This window comes from Centroberyx affinis, unplaced genomic scaffold (assembly GCF_046629955.1).
Source record: "Centroberyx affinis isolate AG114_WGS23_722 - 3 ecotype Tasmania unplaced genomic scaffold, CSIRO-AGI_Caff_v1 ptg005445l_1, whole genome shotgun sequence".
Classification (NCBI taxonomy): domain Eukaryota; kingdom Metazoa; phylum Chordata; class Actinopteri; order Beryciformes; family Berycidae; genus Centroberyx; species Centroberyx affinis.
In genome coordinates this window covers 496,641-516,887 of record NW_027282725.1, presented here as the reverse complement: position 1 = coordinate 516,887, position 20,247 = coordinate 496,641, and the positions used below count along the sequence as shown (strand labels likewise).

The following is a 20,247-nucleotide window of genomic DNA, read 5'->3' as shown; positions in this document are numbered from 1 at the left end:
GACTTCACCTCTTAACCCCCCCGCCCCCCCTTTAGTTCTGTCTGTTCCCCTTATTTTAGAGTACACTAATTTCCTTCCTCCGACTACAAGTTCCCCCTTAAAATGCACCGCTGGCGGTCACCTTGTTCTAAGCTGCTGCTGATCACTTGCAAAAATAATCCCTTTCACACACGCACACACAGACTCTCTGTTACCCCCCCTCCCCACCCACCCACTGTCATAGTCTAACTAGACCCAGGAGTCAGGCGAGGCCGGGTAGTGGCTGGTCTCGTAGTTCAGTTCGCTGTACGGCCGAGAGGCCGAGTAGAAGTCTACGTAGTTGCCGGTGGACTTGAGGCCCAGGTGCATGCGCAGGTCTTCCCGCGGGTCCCGGGGCGGTCCGGCGGAGCTCGGGGGCTGCTGGGGGTGGGCCTGCGGCTGGGCCTGGGCCTGGACCTGGGGCTGGGGCGGAGGGGGCGGGGGTCCCTGCTGGTCCTCATAGTAGGCCTCGTCGAAGCTCCGGCTCTGGCTGTGTGGCGGAGGCTGGGGCGGCTGGGGCTGGGGGAAGGAGGGAGGGGGAGGGTAGGGGTCGTAGTCTTTTAGCGCGGCCGCTGACGGGCTGTCCTGCTGGGGCTGGGGGGGCACGACGCAGGGCTGGACCGGGGCCTGGCAGGGGGGAAGGGTTGGACGGTGGTGGTGGTGGTGGTGATGGGAAGGAAGGAAATGTGGAGTGGAGAGGTGAGGGAGAGAGACAGAGAGGAGTGGGTGAGACGCGGCAAGGTGAGGAGAGAAGCAAAAAAAAAATGGAGAGTCAGAGGAAAGTGGACAGTGGGAGGACGAGTGATAAGAGGGGAAGGAGATAAAGGTGGAGAGGCGGAGAGGGGAGGAGAGCGGAGGGAGAGAGTGAGAAGTAGGAGGAGGAGGGGGGGGGGGAGAAGGGATTGAAAGGCAGGCAGTACGGGTAAAAGGCTTGGAGAGGAATCAACTGGGAAGGGACTCATGCTGTGAATTCTCTATTACATGCAGGTATTGAAGGGGGCAATTCATCTCAAATACTATAACTCTGAGCGGCAAGAGAGTACGTGTGTGTGTGCGTGCGCGTGTGTGTGTATGTGAGGATGCAGTCATACGTGTGATAGCCTTTTGCTCACAAACCCATTTGAGTTATTCAGTATAGTCCATTTAACTGGCGCTGGTAAAGCCAAACTTTGTGTCCCGACAAGGGAACTTCTGTATTACACAGTCTTTGTATTTAACACGGATAAATAAACAAAACCGACCAAACTTTTAACCCCACTCGCTTCTAAGGCTGTGATGCTGTTGTGTGTTACTGAACCGCCCCCTCCTCCCTCTCCCCCAAGGAGAGTCATTAAACAGAAGCAAATAATTAGCGCAATCAACCGAGATAAAGATTTTAATTGCCCATCGGGTGTGGTTTTAGGTTGCAATGGTTTGATGCTCTCTGGGCTAAGGGCGTGTCTCTATCGCAGATTCTGCCAATGTGACTCTTATCACAGCAAGCCACCTTGTACGTGTGTGTCTGTGTGTGTGTGTGTGTGTGTATGTGTGTGTGTGCCTCTTCCATCTTGCCGCTATCACATTCCTAATAACCATTGTCATGACAGCATATGCCAAGTAGCGAGGGACTTGACGACATGCATGCACTGCTAAAACCTGCTGTGTCGGTGTGTGTGTGTGTGTGAGTGTGTGTGCACAAATGTGGAAGGGTGCAGTAAAGTCAATTTAGAATGTGCTATAAATATATTTTTTGGGATATGATGGGTCTTGGATATGTCAGTGTGTGTGTGTGTGTGTGTGTGTGTGTGTGTGTGTGTGTGTTCACTAGCAACTCACCTGGTTTTGCTTGATGTCATCACTGGCAGTCAAGTAAGAGTTTCGGAACAATGTAGATGTCCCGCAGGATACTTGCACTAGGTGGAGGGATGGATAGACAGACAATACATTTATGTGACTGTTAGAATGGAAAAAGTAGATATTATAATAGTAATAATAAGGTCAGCAAATCTGGGGGAAACACTGCTAGCGGTTTAGTGAAAAGTCAGCTAATTAGCGTCCAAGTCTTCATGCACTCTGTCTAAAAGTCTGGCAATTAGCCTGTCCCTCATGACCTGAAGCAAACACTAGGAGAGAAAGACAGAAAAAAAATCTACCAGGATGAAAGAATGAGAAAGAGGCAGAGGAATATATAAAGGGAAATCCAGACAAAGGAAGAGAGAGCGAGAAAGAAATAGAGACAAAGAGAGAGGGCAAGAGATAGTGAGAAAGGAGTGAAAGAAAGATAGGGGGAAAGAAAGAGAAAAATGAAATAGTGTTCGAGGAAGAGAGGAAGAAATAGTGAGCGGGAGAAAAAAAGAGGGACGGACAAGGGGAGAAAGCGAGAGGAGAAATAGGGATGGAAATAGAAGAGAAAGAAAGATGAAGAGGGGGATAAAATAGAACCGTTTAATTCTTCTCTCTGTCTCTCCATCACACACACACACATGCAAATACACACACGCACACACACACACACACCTGCCATGGCGTCTTTCCGGGAAGTGTGCTCTCCTTTGTTGCTATGGAAACCGGCGTTGGTTGCCGTGGAGTCGTAGTCCATCTTGCGTTCTTTCAGACTCATCATCTCCCTGGGGGAGGCTGGGGCGCTCGCTACACGCACGCACGCGCACACACGCACACACACACACACACACATACACACACACACACGATAATAAGCAATAAACACAGAACAGCATGTACCTTCACGCTCTCTATGAGTGTGTTCATGTATGTGTGTGTGTCTCTCAAGGTGCGGAGTCATTATTCATCATTTAGCTTGTCAGCATAAAGGGTCACCTCCAGCATGTTAAAGGACCTCTGGGGATAATCCTTCAGAAGACACACACACACACACACACACACAAAGCTGTTGGACACCTAATTGTGATATCAAATTCCATAGCTTTTACATGATTTTTCTATGGTATATTTCCATTTTGTTGGTCAACATTTTTAAGTGTCTCTCTGTTTTTTTCAGCTCATCTGAAAGGGCCAGATGCAAAATTGGCTAGCTATGACTTACTGTAACAGCTAGAAAACAAAGCCAAAGAAATTTGGTTCACTTTCCCCTTAAGCTGGCGACATACTTCATAACTGAACAGACTGTGAAAAGACTGAACATCACACCCTGAACTGGCTTTCACAGGTTTTTTTTTTCTTTTGTCTTGAGTCGTAGAGGCACCCACACTTGACAACGAGGTGAAGACTGGGATAACACACCACACTACCTGAGTTCCAACGCCACGCAACCCCCAAACCTTGCGAAGACACCTGACTACAACACAGAACCAACACAAACATGGAGGTGGAAAGACTTGCTGCTGTATTTTTTTCCTCCTGGGCTTTTCAAACACTACACTATTACTTTTTCAAACCTATTTTACTAGTTTCAAAACCAAGAATTTTCAATTTTCGTCACTTTCTCAAGCTGTTCCATAGGATCCTTGATACACAGCATGCACCAACACACACATGCCCATGCAGAAACACACCCGCACAAGCAAGGACCCTCCCAGCACACATACACACAATGTTTTAGTCTGAATCTCTTCCCCTCTCTCTCTCACACACACACACACACACACTCGCCACACTCTCACAGCACATCACAATGTAATCCCCTTACAGCATACTTAAAGTGCTTACTCACTCACTCTTATCTTGACACACTGAATTGCTAGAATCCTGCATACCTGTGTATCAGCCCCCTCAGTCTGCTTAGCTAAACATTCCTTTAAATACCCAATGTACATACGGTATATATATATGTTATCTTTGCCCTGCGAAGTGAAGGACATTCTAAATATGGGCCTGCTAAACTAAACTTTGGAAACTGCAGATGATTGTAGGACTGTAGGTGTATAGAAACACACATGCATGGGTGCTCACTCATGCACACACACAGTTAATGGAGAGCACTCTCAGTTGCACAAACAGAAACGTTTCCTACGGTTTGTGGACAAAAGAGAGATCTAAGGCACTCCAGAAATCAGTTAAAAAGCCTTTATTCTATTTGGCTACGCTTCTGTACCCCGATAAAGGCCATGGGGCCAAAACACTTAACAAACATGACTAGCCAAATAGAATAAAGGCCTTTAAACTGATTTCTGGAGTGCCTTGAATTTCTCTTTTTCCACTTGAAAAGCTAGAGGACCCCTTTTGTTATCCAACCCTACAATCTTTAACATTAGCAGCTAAGAAGCATTCCAGCCTCCAATCTGGTTGGTTTTTTTTGTCTTATATTATACACATATAAAAACAAATTCCCATAAAGAAAACCACACCTACTGATAGAGGTATATGTGCAGGTAGTGTGCAAATATTTAGTAAAACAAGAGAGAAAGAAAGAGACAGAGAGAGAGAGAGAAGGGAGGCTTTCATAATGTTTTGACACACGCAATTTTTTATGAGGCTTTGACAACTCCGCCACCGATTCTGGTAAGGGGAACGCTCTAACCTGTCACCGGCACCCCAGTAGACCGTGCCGTCACTATTGGATATGGTTACCGTGGGGACTAGGCCTGTAACCGTCGGATACGAGAGCCCAGGAGACTCACTCTGAGTGCTATCAGCACAAAACACAGCAGAACCCTGTGGGGGCTGTGATGGATGGAAAGGTCTCCCTCTCTCTCTCTCTCTCCATCCTTCTCACAGTTTTACCACTCGCTCCTCACACTAACTCCTTCACTCCTTTCCCTGTGTGCCTCCACTCCCATCATTACTCTCTTCTCCACCCTCTCTCTCTCTCTCTCTCCTTTGATCCATCTCTAAGGGGCCGAATCGCAGTTTGGAGCAGTATGCAGAGAGGAGATACCGTTGTGTGTGTGTGTGTGTGTGTGTGTGTGTGTGTGTGTGTGCGTGTGCGTGTGTGCATGCGTGCGCAGTGAGGCGGCCTGTAAAGAGTGAGAGATCAGAAGGAGAGGTGAGAAGAAAGCAGGATTACCGCGAGGGGGAGGAGAAGGAGGAGAACGATACGGGTGAACGAGTAGGGGCGGAGGAGTGGATAGGCGAGGGGGGGGGTGGGGGGTGGAGGGTAGCGAGGGGAGGAGAAGGAGAGAAGAACGGGAGTCATTTCGAGCCATTCCACCCTCCCCTCCTCACGCAACAGACGCCCACGAATCTCTCTCTCTCTCTCCGCGCTACGATCTCAAAGCTTCTCGTTTTCAATGTCGCTGGCCAAAGTCAAACCTTCATCCCTCGCTTCCTCCTCCCTGCATTAACCGTTCCTCAATGCCTAATTCTTCTTCCCTGCTCTCTTTCTCTCTCTCGTTATCTCTTTCTCTCTGTTTATCTCATCCCTCTCTCTTTCTCTCTCTAACACACACACACACACACACACACACACACACTCTCTCTCCCTAGCCGGGTCCTTGAAGACCCCCCCTAAGCCGGGAGGAAGGAAAAGTACTTTTCTGCCTCATCAGCTTGCTAAGCCCGGTGTGGAGAAAGCACAGCTGAAGGCTCTCCTACCACTGACGCTAACAGCTAATGCTAATGCGCCCTTTGCAAAGCATGAAGGCCGATGGGCTCAGGCTAAAGGCTAACGATAATCGCACTTTACAGCATGAAGGCCGGTGGGTGGGCGAGCGCTGACGCTAACAGCTTTGTAGCCCCAGCGTGAAGACTGATAGGCTCGCGAGCTCCGACGCTACTGGCTAATGGGTAAACTATAGCTCATTAAAATCCATGTGTGTCTAGTATGTTCTGGTTGTCCTCAAGCGACACGCACACACACATACAATCACTCACTCCCCTATCAACAATATCTTTCTTTCTCTCACTCTCTCTCATATCATACACACTCTCACTTGCAATCACTCAGTCTCACACTCTCTCTTTCTCTCTCTCTCTCTCTCTCTCTCTCTCTCACACACACACACGCACACGCACACACACACACACACACAAGTGGCCCATCCATTTCAGCTGTCATGTTCCTCACCGGAGCGGTTGTTTGGGGAGTTCCTGACAGGAGAGACGGAGGGGGTGCGTGAGGAGGAGTAGGGCCTCTGTCTGTCTCTCTCTATTGTGGAGGCAGAGCCCACAAAGTGGTACTGGGAGTAGCCGTCCTGGAAAAAACACACAAACCCAAAGAGAAACACATTACACACAGTACACATGATCCAGTGCTATCTGACCACTGTATTTTTATGATAGCTATAAGAGATTACAATAACTGTTTTTTGTAATCAGATGACTGTACTCCCATTATTCATATTTAATCCATTTTCCCCAACCCTGATTAGGCGAGATAAACATTTTACAGACAAATAGTCAAGAAAAATAGGCAAATTCCTCTACTAACATTTTTTAAGCATTTAAGTGTTTTTTCTTTACGCTTTTTCTTTTTCTTTACTACAGTAGAGTGATTGAAAGTTAGTGTAAACAGAATACAGCATAAGCCCCCTTTCATTCATATCCTCCTGCCTCCATACTGCATATACTTTAGTTCCTTCTTTAATTTTATACAGTAGAACCAAATGATTATACTTTAAAATAAAAGACTTAAGTCTCTCAACCAGCTAGTTACCAGACCATTCACTGTAACTTCCGACTTTTTCGAACAATCTCAAGGAGGGAACAAAAGTGCAGCAGTAGTTCTGCGAGTGTGCAGTAAGAAGTGAGACTTCTGCAATGGCTGCATCTGTGACTCAATACTGATGAATCACCGTACTGTATTTGTGGTCTACTAGTCTAGAGATAAAGCCCTGCATGGGCCAGTGTTGCAGACATCCTCAAACACACACATCATCATGTTGAGTCCCCTGGGGCAACTCGGGCACACACACACACACACACACACACACACACACACACACAAGCTTGCACGTATGTAAGGATGATTGACAGCGTCCGCATTTACCACCCACCACGCACCGAATGCCAGTAAAATGTGTCTTTGGCGGATAAATCAATAAGGATCACACAGCCGGTCATTTTCTTAGATGATAACTTTTGAATGGCTCAGTTATACAGAGTCTTTGGTCTTTGTCTGTTCTCAAACTTTGTCCCTGCTGAACACTGTACAATCTGTCTGACCCTGAGCCAATCAAATCAAAGCAAAACACTGGCTCTGTATCAACACACTGGCTCCTGATTGGCTGCCTGTTGCTCTACCAAAGCAGTAGCGTCTAAACTTCTGCAAACTTTGACATAATTCATTGAAAAATTATGTACTTCTATAAAAATTATTTTGGCCAGCAAATACATTCTTGGCAGATACATTTTTTGAGTTTACCAGCCCTTGGTTGGCGAGTCAAAACATTAATTTCAGACACTGACAAATACACACTACACACACACGCGCGCGGCTGTGCACACACGTATACAAACCCAGACGACACACAAATTAAAACGCATGCATCAAGCCCAGGCTTAGCGAATATTCCACTGTCCTTGTAGAAAAAATTAATACAACCAACAACTCCACAAGCGTAATTACTGCAAAGCCATTGGCTTTGTATATGTATTAGTTTAGCGGTGATTGGAGCAAAGCCCTTTTCATAAAAATGGATTACGAGAGTCAACAACAGTCACAGAGCTGGAACCAAATTCAATTTAGCATTAAGATAATTGGGTACCTCTGAAAGCAAAGCACCACAAGCAGATGATAATCAAAAGATAATGGAGACACATTCCATCATAGCTTTACCGTCTGGGGGCGTCGGCTTGGCAATGGGAAACTGGTAGGACTGTAGTGACTCTGAGCACATGGGGGAGGTGAAGCAGTTCAGATAAGATGGAGTGAGGAGGAGAAGGAGGGGAGGAGGAGGAGGAGAATGAGAGATGCGGGCAAGAGATGGGGTAATAGAAAGAGAGGGAGGAGGGAGAGGAAAGGTAGAAATGGAGAAAGACAGAAAAAGATGACAGAAAGTAATTAGAGCAGGGAGGGGGAGGCAGACGGGGGAAGAGTGATGATTGGAAAGTAAAGAGTGACGATAGGAAGAGAAGTAGAGAGGTAGCAAGAGAGAGAGAGAGAGAGAGAGAGAGAGGTAGAGAGACCTAGAGAGAGAGAGAGAGAGAGAGAGAGAAGTGGACTGAAGTTAACATGGTCCCATGTCCTGCTCTGACTCCTATTTCCTGGCACGGCGCTGATGACTAATAGAAAGCTGAATCCTCTGACACACAGCAGTTCAAAGGTAGCTCGCTGCCAGTCTCCGCCATTCCTTCCCTCGCTCCCACTTCATCTATTTATCCGCCACTCCCTCAGCCGCTGCGCACTGCTCCCTCACCTTGTTTCACATTCTCTTTCTCTCCCTCTTTCCCCTCCATCGCATTATTCAGCACATCTCATTATATACGGTGTGACTTCCTCACGGTACACCGGGCCGACGCGCAATTGGACACTGTGTCAAACTGCCACGCTGCTCCGACGCACAGTTACTGAATATTGAATGTTGAATGTATTTCTGTAGATTTGTGCAGTCTACTGTCTGTAGCAGCGGTTCCCCAAGTGGGGTCCAGGGACGCCCCCACAGGGGTCCTTGAGGGGAGCCTCCCAGCAAAATGAGCAATAGTTAAATTTAACCATAACTGAATTCACAAGCAATGATCCCAATCAGAGAATATATAAAAATGACAGGTTTCAGGGGATGGCCACACTGATCCGCCAGAAAACGGACAGAATTTTTGACAGCTAGATTTCTGTTCATTGGGTTGTTTTGGAACGTCAGTGTGGTGGGCGTGGCAGAAGTACGGAGTAGAGCAAGAAGAAAACATGCCTGCCAAGAAGGCTTTGCTCATAGCGGTGCTACTTCATAGAGGAAAAGAAGAAACTTTCTGTCCGTTAAAACAGAGGGAAATCTGACGGATACGGACGTGCCATCAGCCCTGTCCGGATGACGGAGAACTGTCATTGAAAATTAACTGAAATGAAAGGAGACAGGCAGCCACAACTGCCCCCTAACTCTTACCACTACTACTCCACAATAGTGCACATAGTTATACAAATCGTTAGTAAATCAACAACAAAAATCTTCCTATATGGGACGAAATCTTATCAGACAAGGGTCCATGGTCTAATGCGTTTCCATTTGTGGGTCTGTGACATTAAAATGTCCCATTTGCACTGTATTCAAGGTCCTGTTGTCCTTACTGTGTCTGTCAGTCTGTACTGTGAAACTCACTATAAGTTGTCTGTATGTCTGTAGACCAGCAGTACTTGGTCTTTCTGATTCTCACCTCAACCCCCTTTCTCTGTTACCTGCATTTCCTTCTCTTTCCACAGACTTTTTCTCTCCCTCTCACCCTCCCTCTCTCAGTTTCTAACACTCTTTTCAGCCCCTATCGGAAAAGTGAGAGAGAGAAAGAGAGCAGGTTGCTAGGCAACCATTGTGCCTGTTGCTCTCACCGTCATTGGACAGTTAGTTGAAGGTCGTGGGACTGCGAGGTAAAAAGCGATTACTGCCCCAACAAATGAGGTGTGTGTGTGTATGTGTGCGCGCATGTGTGCGTGTCTATCTGTCGGCGCTCATGCCAGACAGCAATTACGGCAAAAACTGTAAAAGGTTACACATGATGAGCGGTGGGTCCCCTCTGGGCCTCAACCACCAGTGAACACTGTCCTTTTTTTACTCCTTCATTCCCTTTCTCTCTCTCTCACTCTTTTCCACACTCCACACTTTTCATGTTTCTAAATACCATTGCTGGCACTTCGCTCTCCCATGATCCATCTGTGGTCACAGGAATATTGTAGTGGGACTGAGGCCTTGTGCCCGGTCGCACAAAAGCTCTTAGTTAAGTTTTATACCTTTCTCTCTCTCTCTCTCTCTCTCTCTCTAAGGTTCACCTTAAACTCAAGTGAGTTTCACAAAACCCACTTGTCTTGCCACTCAAGGAATATCCTTAGATACATCTGCAGATAAAGGAAAGTTCCTTAAGTCATCATTATATTATTGCTGATGGGTTGCACAAAGCCCCTTAAGAGCATTTCCTTGTTGAGGTGCCTCTCATGGTCTCTTGCGCATTTGTGCCATTTTTATATTGCTATTTTTTTCAAATAAATTAATAGTTCAGTCGAAGAAAATTATGTTTTATGTGTAGGAGGCTTCAGGATATCTAGCTAAATAGCCAAATATGATTCCAGCTTTCTTGTTGGCAAGATTGAAATTCACCAAGCTAGTAGCTTGATCGTTGCATTTTCCCATTAGCTAGCTTGCAGCCAGTTTCTAGTACAAAAAAATTCAAAATAGTTTGGATGAAATAAGTGTGTATGACATGGTTTGGTGTCACAATGTACATTTTGATGAAATTGCAAAGAGTTTTATAGATGTTGCAAAATAATAGCGGTCTCTGCTGAGCCTCTGGGGATCGCACATGATGCACAGTGAATGGTTGCCACAGTAACAAGGAACTCAACTGTAGTGTTACGGCTGAAACTACTGTAAAAGGCTAAATATGAGCCCTGCTGAGGAGGTAATTTTAGGGGCTTTATGCAACGCTCCTAAATAAATACCTGGCCTCAGGGCATTATTTGCCTAAAGGGACAAACTTAGGTTTGAAGGTTTTTCATGCAACCACGCACTGAACCTGGCACTCCTTATTTTGGTAGCTTGTGATTTTGGTGATATAGGAATTGAAGCTTATTCTGCTGTTGCACTCATTGCAAATAGCTCAGGATGACGTCAGCAAAATGCCTAAAATGTAAATGTAAACGTTAGCTTCTGTAGCTCTACCTCTCTCTGCCTTACTGAATACCATTGCTAGCCTCTGTGCTAAGAAAGGCTGTCTCATTACACTCCAACTTTCTCTCTCTTTCTCTCTCTCTCTCTCTTTCTCTCTGTCTCTCTCTGAAACAGGTGAACTCCAACATCAGAGAGACGGACCAGGTGAAACACAGAGATAGCTTCTTAGGCCCAGGGTTGGTTTGATGTCCTTTGAAGTTTTTCAAATGTTCATCTCCTTAAAGGTTTTCACCGCCTTTTCCCGTTTGCACTGTACAGCAGAGGGAATCGAGAATAAAGGACTAATTTTTGCTATTTTTTTTCTTGAAGATCATCTCATTTCATTTTTAAAGCGCTTAATAACAGCAGAAAACCTTGATAGCTGTGTGTGTTTGAGGTATTATAAAAAAAAATACTCAAGTCATAGTAATAATAATGATAGCAGGCAGTGGGAGACAAAATTAAGGCTGCAGATAAATGAGATGCATACACACATATTTGTGCGCACACATACACGTACACACACACGTACACACACACACACACACAGACGCAGTTGGATATGGTGGGAATGCACCACCTGTGCAAACCAAACCTGTGTCAAAACATATTTGCTAATAATTCAGAGCGTTTGTTTGAGCCCACTTGGAGCACCAGGTGGGTGGGGTTTGTCTCATCAGGACAAGTCAGATAGTGACAGTTATTTTTTCAGTAGAAGAAAAGTATACTAAACGACATTTCAGATAGAGTAAACTTTCTGGCACTTTTTTCCATCATGTCTTATCTTATCTTATCTTATCTATTGGAACATCCCTAGCATTGTGTGCTATGATCCTGTGAAAGACTAGGCTCCGTGAAATGGAAATCAATGACCTCAGCCACACAGCACACACACACACACACACACACACACAATCTAATACACACTGAATTACACATCCCTGGAACATGTTGTAAATCTGTCATACATGTGACAAACACAGCATCTCTCTGACCCTGAACTTCATCTGTTGTGTGTGTGTGTGTGTGTCCTTGTGGGTGTGTGTGTGTTTTGTGATGTGTGTGCGTGTTTGTGTTGTGTGTGTGTGTGATATGAGTGTATGTAAGAGTATGTCTGATTAAGTGTCCAAGCTAGATCATTTGTCAAGAAATGAGCCAGGGCAGCCCAGCAAAAATTACACACTGAACAGTTATGACAAAGTGTAACGGTATGAAATTTAGTGTTCAGCTAGTATGTGTGTGTGTGCCAGACTGAGTGCCCTATATTAGGTCATTTGTTAAGAAATAACAGGATAGAATAGTGTGTGTATATACAATACATTATACCATTTAGTATGTGTGTGTGTGTGTGTGTGTGTGTGTGTGTGTGCGGGTGGAAGTGTTTGGTCCTTGTGGTGCTATTAAGAACAGGTTTAGTTAAAACGTAGCCAAGTTTCGATTCTTTGTTTTCCACAATAACCCCTCCACCAAAAAGTATCTTACATTTTGCTTAAAATATGACCTGTGGCTTTCCTCCCAGGAACTGTAGATGAAGCAGTACTGTCTCTCTCACAACCACAGACACACACACACACACACACACACACACTGAATGAGGACAGTTCTGTCAAATAATCCTAATAAAATCTGATAAAAGTAGAGTTTTAGTGCGCTCTGGAGACTATTATACAAGACTCATCCTACAGTCAGCACTGGTGTTGCTACAAACAGGGATTTTGCCTTTGGTTTATTAATGACACCGGCACCACTGATCTTTCCAGTCATCTCAGATGCTATTTTCATACAGAGTTACCGTTTATTTATTTTATTTTGTGTTGCCGCCAGGCACCACCCCCCCTCCCCCCTCTCTCTCTCTCTTTCTTTCTATCTGTCTCTGTCTCTTGGTCTAGAGCGCTCCCATGGCACTGCTGTAGGAAGTGATTAACACTTCTTACTGCAGTCTGACAAACACACACACACACACACACACACACACACACACACGTGACACAGCTGCACAACACACAGTTGGAGTGTGTTTCAAAATGCTCTCATTACTTGAGACTTCAAAGCAAACAACTCCTTGACAACACAGCTCAAACCGACTCATTATTGACCCTGCACTCCTCTTCTCACTTTCCAAAACTCCACACACTCACACATGCACACACACACACACACACACACCAACGTGTACCCACACCCATAAACTACAGCACACGCATCCTGGAAATGCACCAAAAAAAATGGACATGAGCACAGACATGTGCAAACGTACACACACATGCACACATATCTGTACTGAAACAGGCAGACACACACACTCATGACAAGCCCCCACCTCACTCTTCCTTCTTTCTCCCAACCCCCCCTCTCATTCCCTCTCTCTCTTTCTCTCCCCTCGCTTCTACTCAGAAACATACGGCAGACACTCTATTCCACTCTAGTCTAAATTGTATGCTAATCCATGTTTGGATTGGAGGCTAACAGGATTTTTGGTGCACCTAACACCCGTGTCCTAATACGTCATGCGGGGATACTAGCAGTTAAGTCACTTATTTAGAGCTCTGGACGTGTGTGATAAAGTCAAAGTGTGGATCCTCTAATATGACAATTTCCTCAGTTATAAATTAGGCTGCTTTGTCACTAACCAGGCTATATTCATGCAATGTGGAAAGTGGATTTCAGGTATGACTTCTGTCAGCCTTCTAAAATACCTTTTAGAGAGATCGTATATAACATAACGTAGCAGCGTAACCAACTCTGGTGCTCAGAAAGTGCATAAAAAACAGACTAGGGAAAGACTGTGTCCTCCGTGTCTCCTAGTTCAGTGGTTCTCAACGTGGGGTCCGGGGACCACCAGGGGTCCTTAAGGGGGTTCCAGGGGGTCCACAGCAAAATGATGAATTGCTAAACTTTACCATTATTTACAAGAAGTTAACACGATTAGAGAATGTAGAATAAATGGAGACTATAGTTTCACTGTTATCTCTCTACCTAGAATACAGATAGTCATGGAATTCTGGACAAAATCATATCTAACAATAAAAATATTCTCAGATTTGGGTCAAATGGGGGTCCGTGGGCCTACTGTGTACTACATGAGGGGTACTTGATATGAAAAAGGTCCTAGTTTGTGTCTATTGAACATACAGACTCACTGCCAATCTTTTGACGTAGGCTGAGACCTTGTTTCAAAAAGCATCTCCTGTTGCTTTCTCTCCACTGAATCACATCCGTCTCCTCTCCAGTTCTTTCACTTTCGCTCTGTGCCTTCGCCGCTTGTAATTTTGGTGAGCTACAGGGAAATAATGGCTAATTCTACTGTTGCACTTATTGGAAGATGCTCTGGATAAGAGCACAATTGTAAATGCATTAGAAGATGTTGATCATTCGGATAATGAGGATTATAATAAAGTGCAGGAGGATGAGGCAGGATGGAGCAAGGGATTTTACGACTGGACAGACTGCAGATGATATCTTGTTTCAATTTAGGGATGATGGATGGAGTTTATAGCTGCTGTGGAGTGAAAACGTCTTATCTTTCATCGTTTTTTCACTTGAATTGATGTTTACATCATTATAAGTCTAATGAGACAGACTCAAAACTCATTCTGTTGCTTCAAAGTTTTGCCTCCCTTAATTCCCTTTTAGTATTTATTTACTAACTTATTTACTCATCCATGTATCTATCTATGTATGTATGTATGTATGTGTATGTATGTATGTATGTATCTATCTATCTATCTCTCTCTCTCTCTATGGCCTGGCAAAAGGCAAAAGGCCTTTTAAGGGGAAAGTGGATAGGGTGAAAAATACTAAAAAATAACAAAAACAATAGAAAACCACAAAGCCTTGGCTGTGCCAGGCCACCGCGTAAAGCCAATGTCCTTCACGTCTTATTGTTTGAGTGTAATGCTATCCACTCGAGTGTAATGCCATCCAGTGGCAATGATTAGAGAAGTGTGAAGCAGATGAGGTTCCAAGGGGCCACATGGGGATACTGTTGTGCGTAATACTGGGGATGAGAGGATGACGGATGAAGTGAGGGATACAGTCGGTGGGATGAGGCGAGGACACAGCGGCGCCATGGGGCAGCCTGTCCTGGTTTGACTCAGGCAACAGTCAGAAACCAGTACTGGGACATTGAGCTCGCTACAAAACAGCTTCATCTGAATTAGTCATTAGGTTGTATGCTTATTTATTATATATCTTAGGTTTTTCTCAAAACAAATGGAACAAAATGCCAATTGGGTTAGAGATATTTTCACTTGTTTCTCGTGCACTTTTTTCAAGTTTTCAAGAAAATGTCGTCTTAAAAGTTGCACCATGTTGACGAACGGCAGATCACTCCGGTTGTTTCAGGATTATGTAATGTCCCGTCATTCAGGAGCATTTTTGAAAGAACTTGAGGTACTTTGAAATCAAATGCGAAATCCCCCAGGCAAAATCTCTCATCTGAGAAAAAATATGTTTTTCCGGGGTGAACACAAGATGAAATGACTTGGTGAGGTGAATCTAGTTGCTGTGCTTACATTAGTCTCTCTGGCTGTTCAATCACCCAACTTCCAATACAGATTTCACATTCAAAGATGAATATGAGGCAAAAGAAACGACTGCCAGCCTTTCACTATGGATTGATACTGGTGTCAGGGTTATTAAATGAACCGTGCACAATAGGTGCTAGGGATTAAATAAAAAGAAGAACTTTGTGCAACAACTGCATTGTAATCCACTGAAGATTTATCCACAAGCTTTCTGTTGTTCGACCATCATCACAGCATGTCATTATGCCACTGGGGATTGAACCAGCAGCTCTATAACTCCAAAGCAAGAAACTTCCAATACTGCTGCCTGTATGTGTTGTCTGTCGTGCATGACATTATCCACTCAGGTGTGACACAACAGGACAAAATGACACACACACACACACCATACACAAGCATGTGCACAGGCGCACACAAATGCACAGCTCAAACACGAATTCTGAACTCCATTCTTCTCTTCTCCGTCTCGGGCGGCAAGCGAACAAAGAAAACTTTCAAAGGCAAGGTCACCTTACTGGAATGTGTTATTTCTTAATATCTTCACTCAAACCCATTGATTACACCACTAAAACTAAGTGTTAGTGTGCTGAATGGCAAATAACCTTGGTTGCAGATATTCACTCTACAACCCTTGTTACTGACAAGTGAAAGGAAGAGAACATCTGTCATTACTTTTAATCAGGTTGCTAATATGTGTGTGTGTGTGTGTGTGTGTGTTCTGCGTATGTGTGTGTTTTTGTCATTTAAAGGGACAAAAGAAGAGCAGGATGCGGAGGAAGAAGGTTTGTGGTTATATGTGTGCGTGTGTGTGTGGGAAGAGAGAGAATGAGAGAAAAAAGTGTGTGTGTGTGTATGTGTGTCTAAGCACATAAAACACACAATGATGATCATTTCTCTAAACCTTATAACGTTTCCTCAGTTTTTGCTTGCTGGCTGTTAATGAGCTACAGGTTTCCTACTAGCCAGTTGCATCAATGCCAGCCGGCCATTCAGTCTTCATACAGAGCTAAATAGCTGTGAGCATCAGTGCTAGCTTGTGCGTGCGTGTGTGTGTGCGTGTGTGTGTGTGTGTGTGTACGCAGCACAAAAAAAACAACAGGCTGGAGACTAACACAAAGTTATTGATCCTCCTGCCTCTGTAAACATTACTGTTCAGCTGTGATGACGCCCAGCAGAAACCCCATTATTCTTTTGTTTGGAGGTGGTTATGACTGACCTCAAGGTGAGAGCACACACACACACAAACACACACACAAACATACACACATAAAACATAAGCACACACACATATACAAAGCAAAAGCACACACACAAACCGCACACAAATAATGAACGTTCATGTTTACGCCCCCATACACACCCAACCACTGACCCAGACACACACACACACTGAAACACACTGAAACACACTGAAAGCATTCATGAAGCACACACCAGACAGACCGCACTGGCCAGTCTTCACGGCTCCAAAGCAATATCCGCTGAATAAACATGATAACATGGAGTTTGTTTGGGAGGAAATCTACCTTGGTGGCTTAATGACAAATCTAACTTGACTTCATCCCATGCCAGTCACTTCATCCTTTCTTCTTGGTTTATTTGTACTGCAGATAAACTATCAGCTGTGTAACCTCCCCATGGTTCAGGGAATTGAACCAGCACCCCGCTAGCCGCCGCCTGGTTCTGTCAAAAGCCTCGTACGCATTAGATCTGTACAACCATGCTGGGACTAGCTGTGGCATGGATTGGGTTTGCTTTAGGGTCCCACTGTTGAACCAGCGAGGACAGTGGGATTTGAAAAATTTAAATCAAATTTAGCTTCAGTAATAAAGATGACAGTTTCATTGTTATATACAATGTGAAAATTCATTACCATTAACTATCAAAACTGAATGCTGTGCAAAATGTTTCAATGACAGTGACATAAAACAGTCTACTCAGAATCTAAATCTGTTCAATCTAATCTAGATTCAATACCGCTGCCTGTTCCCAATATATAAATTAAATTAATCCGTCCAAACTCCCTCAGGAGGAAGCAAGTTTTTTTGGATGAGCCACTTACTTTAGCAGAATTGGAATCTGCACTCTTGGAGAGGAAGAGAGGGAAAGCTCCAGGCATTGATGGAATTCCTCCTGAACTTATTTTGCAGTTTTGGGATATGCTTGGACCAGTAATTCTGACATCTAGTGGTCTGGTGACATCTGTCACGACATAAATACTGCTTTGATATCTCTCTTCCCCAAAAAAGGGAAACATCCCACAATTATTTAAATCGGAACCTAAATTAAGATTCATGCCAAAGCCTTGGCTATTCGCAATGAGAGAGTTGTTAATAAACTACATCTCTTTCAACAGGATTCATGAAGGGACTGCAGGCAGCAGACAACATACTGAATTATTATTTTATATTATACTTATTTCATGTCATTGATGAGGCTTCTCACTTTTCATTCGCCCATCCATGCAATACAGGTCATAATTTTTGATGCTTTATAAATTCATGAGACGTATCATTCACTCGCAAAGGTGTGTGTAGCAACTAGATCTCTGTTTGTGAAAGTAAAGGGCATACTGCATCGCCTGCAGGCTTATGTTAAAATTACTCTTACAACTTTCAATTTTATTAAGGAAAGTGTAATAGTGTAAACCTGGTACCCATTCACAAGATTGAATTCAGTCCATTTTGTGAGGTGGGTCGGCTGGGGAGCGGGAAGCATGCTGGGATAGAGGGTCCCTATAGCAATTCTTGCTCACGGGCGCATTGTGAACCTCTTATGCCGGAGTGATATAGGTTAGCGAAAAATGATTACGTTTACCTTGCAATTTTGTGTCTGGGGAAAGGGAGTCAGTTGAAAATCTTCAGAAAGTTTTAAGAATGCTTGCTTGGTATGCAAAACAACTTCTGATCCACTAAACAGTATGCAGTGGAGAGTGACGGGAAATATGATGGGGGGGGGGGGGGGGGGGGGGGGCGACACAAACGTTGTGAGATGGATTCAAGCCCACAATATCTTACCTTCTTGTAGAGGGAGCGCAGGTCTCTATACTGCCACATACTGCTGAGGACCTGAGAGGCTGCCTTCACCACCTTGGGTGAATGTCTGGAGGGAGAGAGAGAGAGAGAGAGAGAGAGAGAGGGAAACAGAGATAATTATTTCCCTGTATCTCTTTCTCTTACATTTTGTACAGTCATATATATTTTTCATTCCTTTACATTTTTTTCTCCTTTGGATGACGCTGCAATGTTATTCAAAACTGTCTTGGCCCGCTAAACAAAATGTGTGCCGGCCGGTGATACCAGTGATGGCTTTAACAGGGCCATTGCTCTTTTGAGTGAGGAATGATTTTCCTTGTGCAAAGCGGAGAGTTTCCAGATGAGTTTAAAATCACCCTCTCTGCCATGCTAATGGTCTCCTCCCAGCCACTTAGCTGAAAAATGACTCTCGTAGGAGTCGGTTCATACGGCCTGCCGTTCTAACAGCTAGGGAGGGAAAGCGAAAGGGATGCTCATCTTCAATTTGTGCACCATTGGTGGCTATAAGTTTTCAGATGAAACACAAATCCTCTTAAAATGAGGCCTTGTCCTTGGTTTTACATTTTCCCAGAGAGAGAACTTTATGTAGTATCAGGGGATTGTTGAAAAGTCTGTGATATTGGTTGTAATTTTTATGTACGCCATGAAGCGATCACTAAAAATTCACTGTTTTCCAGTAAGGAAAAGTAAAAATAATATAAAAACAATATACAAATAGGAACCCTGCTTTATTGTTAAAAAATGTGTATGTTATGATGGAGAATTAGCTACCAAGGTAAAAAAATATTTTTTCAGCTTTCACTTCCAGCTCCAACTGTTCCAGTGGAGTTGCTCTGTGGCAAACAGTGGAGAGCTGTGTTTTCAATGGACATTTCCTCAATTTGAAAGTGTGTAATTGTGTGGGGGTGTAGCAAAGCTCTGCTGATAAGGAGCATGTTCCTCAGTGTACCTACCTTGAGTACATAAAGATATGTAGGCCATTAGCGCTAAACTACTCTCACTGTGAAATCTGCACTTACGGAGGTTTTTTTTTAGCTCATCTCTCTCTGTCATGTTGCCCTAGAGCACACTTCCCTGAATAGACTGAGGCCTTCCCCGTAACAATAAATCAATGCTTGACCTCCGTCTGATAGCACCCTGGGGTCATGTCGACCCCTGACCCGCCGGTTGCCATAGCAGCTAGGTAGAACACCCTGCTCGGTCTCCCATGGTGACAGGAGTTACATTCTTGCTGCATCTCCCTTGTCGCTCTCTAGCCTTCTTGTGTGCATGAATGGCCATGCAGAGGGCAGACACAGAGTTATGAATGATGGACATGTGGCCACATAAATAAGGTACTGGTCACTGTTAAGTCTATGGAATAAGCTGAATGAAGCCTTGGCAACTATCTGACAACTACACAATACAATTACGACACTCAATTTTGCTTTTTCCGTTCTTTACATTTAAATTTTAGGCATTAAGCTGACACTCTTATCCAGGTCTACTTACAATGAGCGGGCAGGTAGCGGTTCAGTGTCTTGCTCAAGGACACTACAGACAGTATTCAGTATTTGTTTTTCTTTTCTGCTCTGTTTTACTTATTTTCTGTATTTTTTTTCCTCATGTCATCTGCCTTGTCTTTGGGGGGATATGCTGCTTGTCCTTGAGCATGAGGAAAGCCACTAGGGAGCCTTCTCATCTCCTCCTCTCTCTTATTCCAAGATTAATTTTGGCAAAGGCAAAGCATTCTCTCTCCGAGACATTTTTGGATGCTTAAAACAATTCCAGTTGGATGTACAGTATAGCATACAAATATACACATTTTCCTCTCAGTTTTACTAATGTGTAAGAAGCTGCTGCTGTAGTATTGTAGTGGGGGATGTATTGCAGACTTGTATTCAAGCAATTAGCCCCTAATTTATGAGTGTGCTTCACTTTCCTTAATAGACATTATTATTCTACCTAAATATGTAAAGCTGTTAAGCAAATATCATCGACATGTAA

The 20,247-nt window shown here is 44.2% G+C and overlaps 1 protein-coding gene across 1 annotated transcript in view; it reads right to left on the bottom strand.

Annotated features, from left to right (window-relative positions):
* Positions 1–228: 228 nt before the first annotated feature.
* Positions 229–20,247, bottom strand: part of ctnnd2a (catenin (cadherin-associated protein), delta 2a) — a 241,785-nt gene continuing 221,766 nt past the window's right edge. The window contains exons 22-27 of the mRNA XM_071546768.1: positions 18,244–18,328; positions 5,981–6,107; positions 2,515–2,646; positions 1,830–1,910; positions 467–575; positions 229–373 (exon numbers count right to left, since the gene is read on the bottom strand). Coding sequence (XP_071402869.1) covers positions 229–373; positions 467–575; positions 1,830–1,910; positions 2,515–2,646; positions 5,981–6,107; positions 18,244–18,328 — 679 coding nt within the window. The remainder of the gene's footprint in view (positions 374–466; positions 576–1,829; positions 1,911–2,514; positions 2,647–5,980; positions 6,108–18,243; positions 18,329–20,247) is intronic.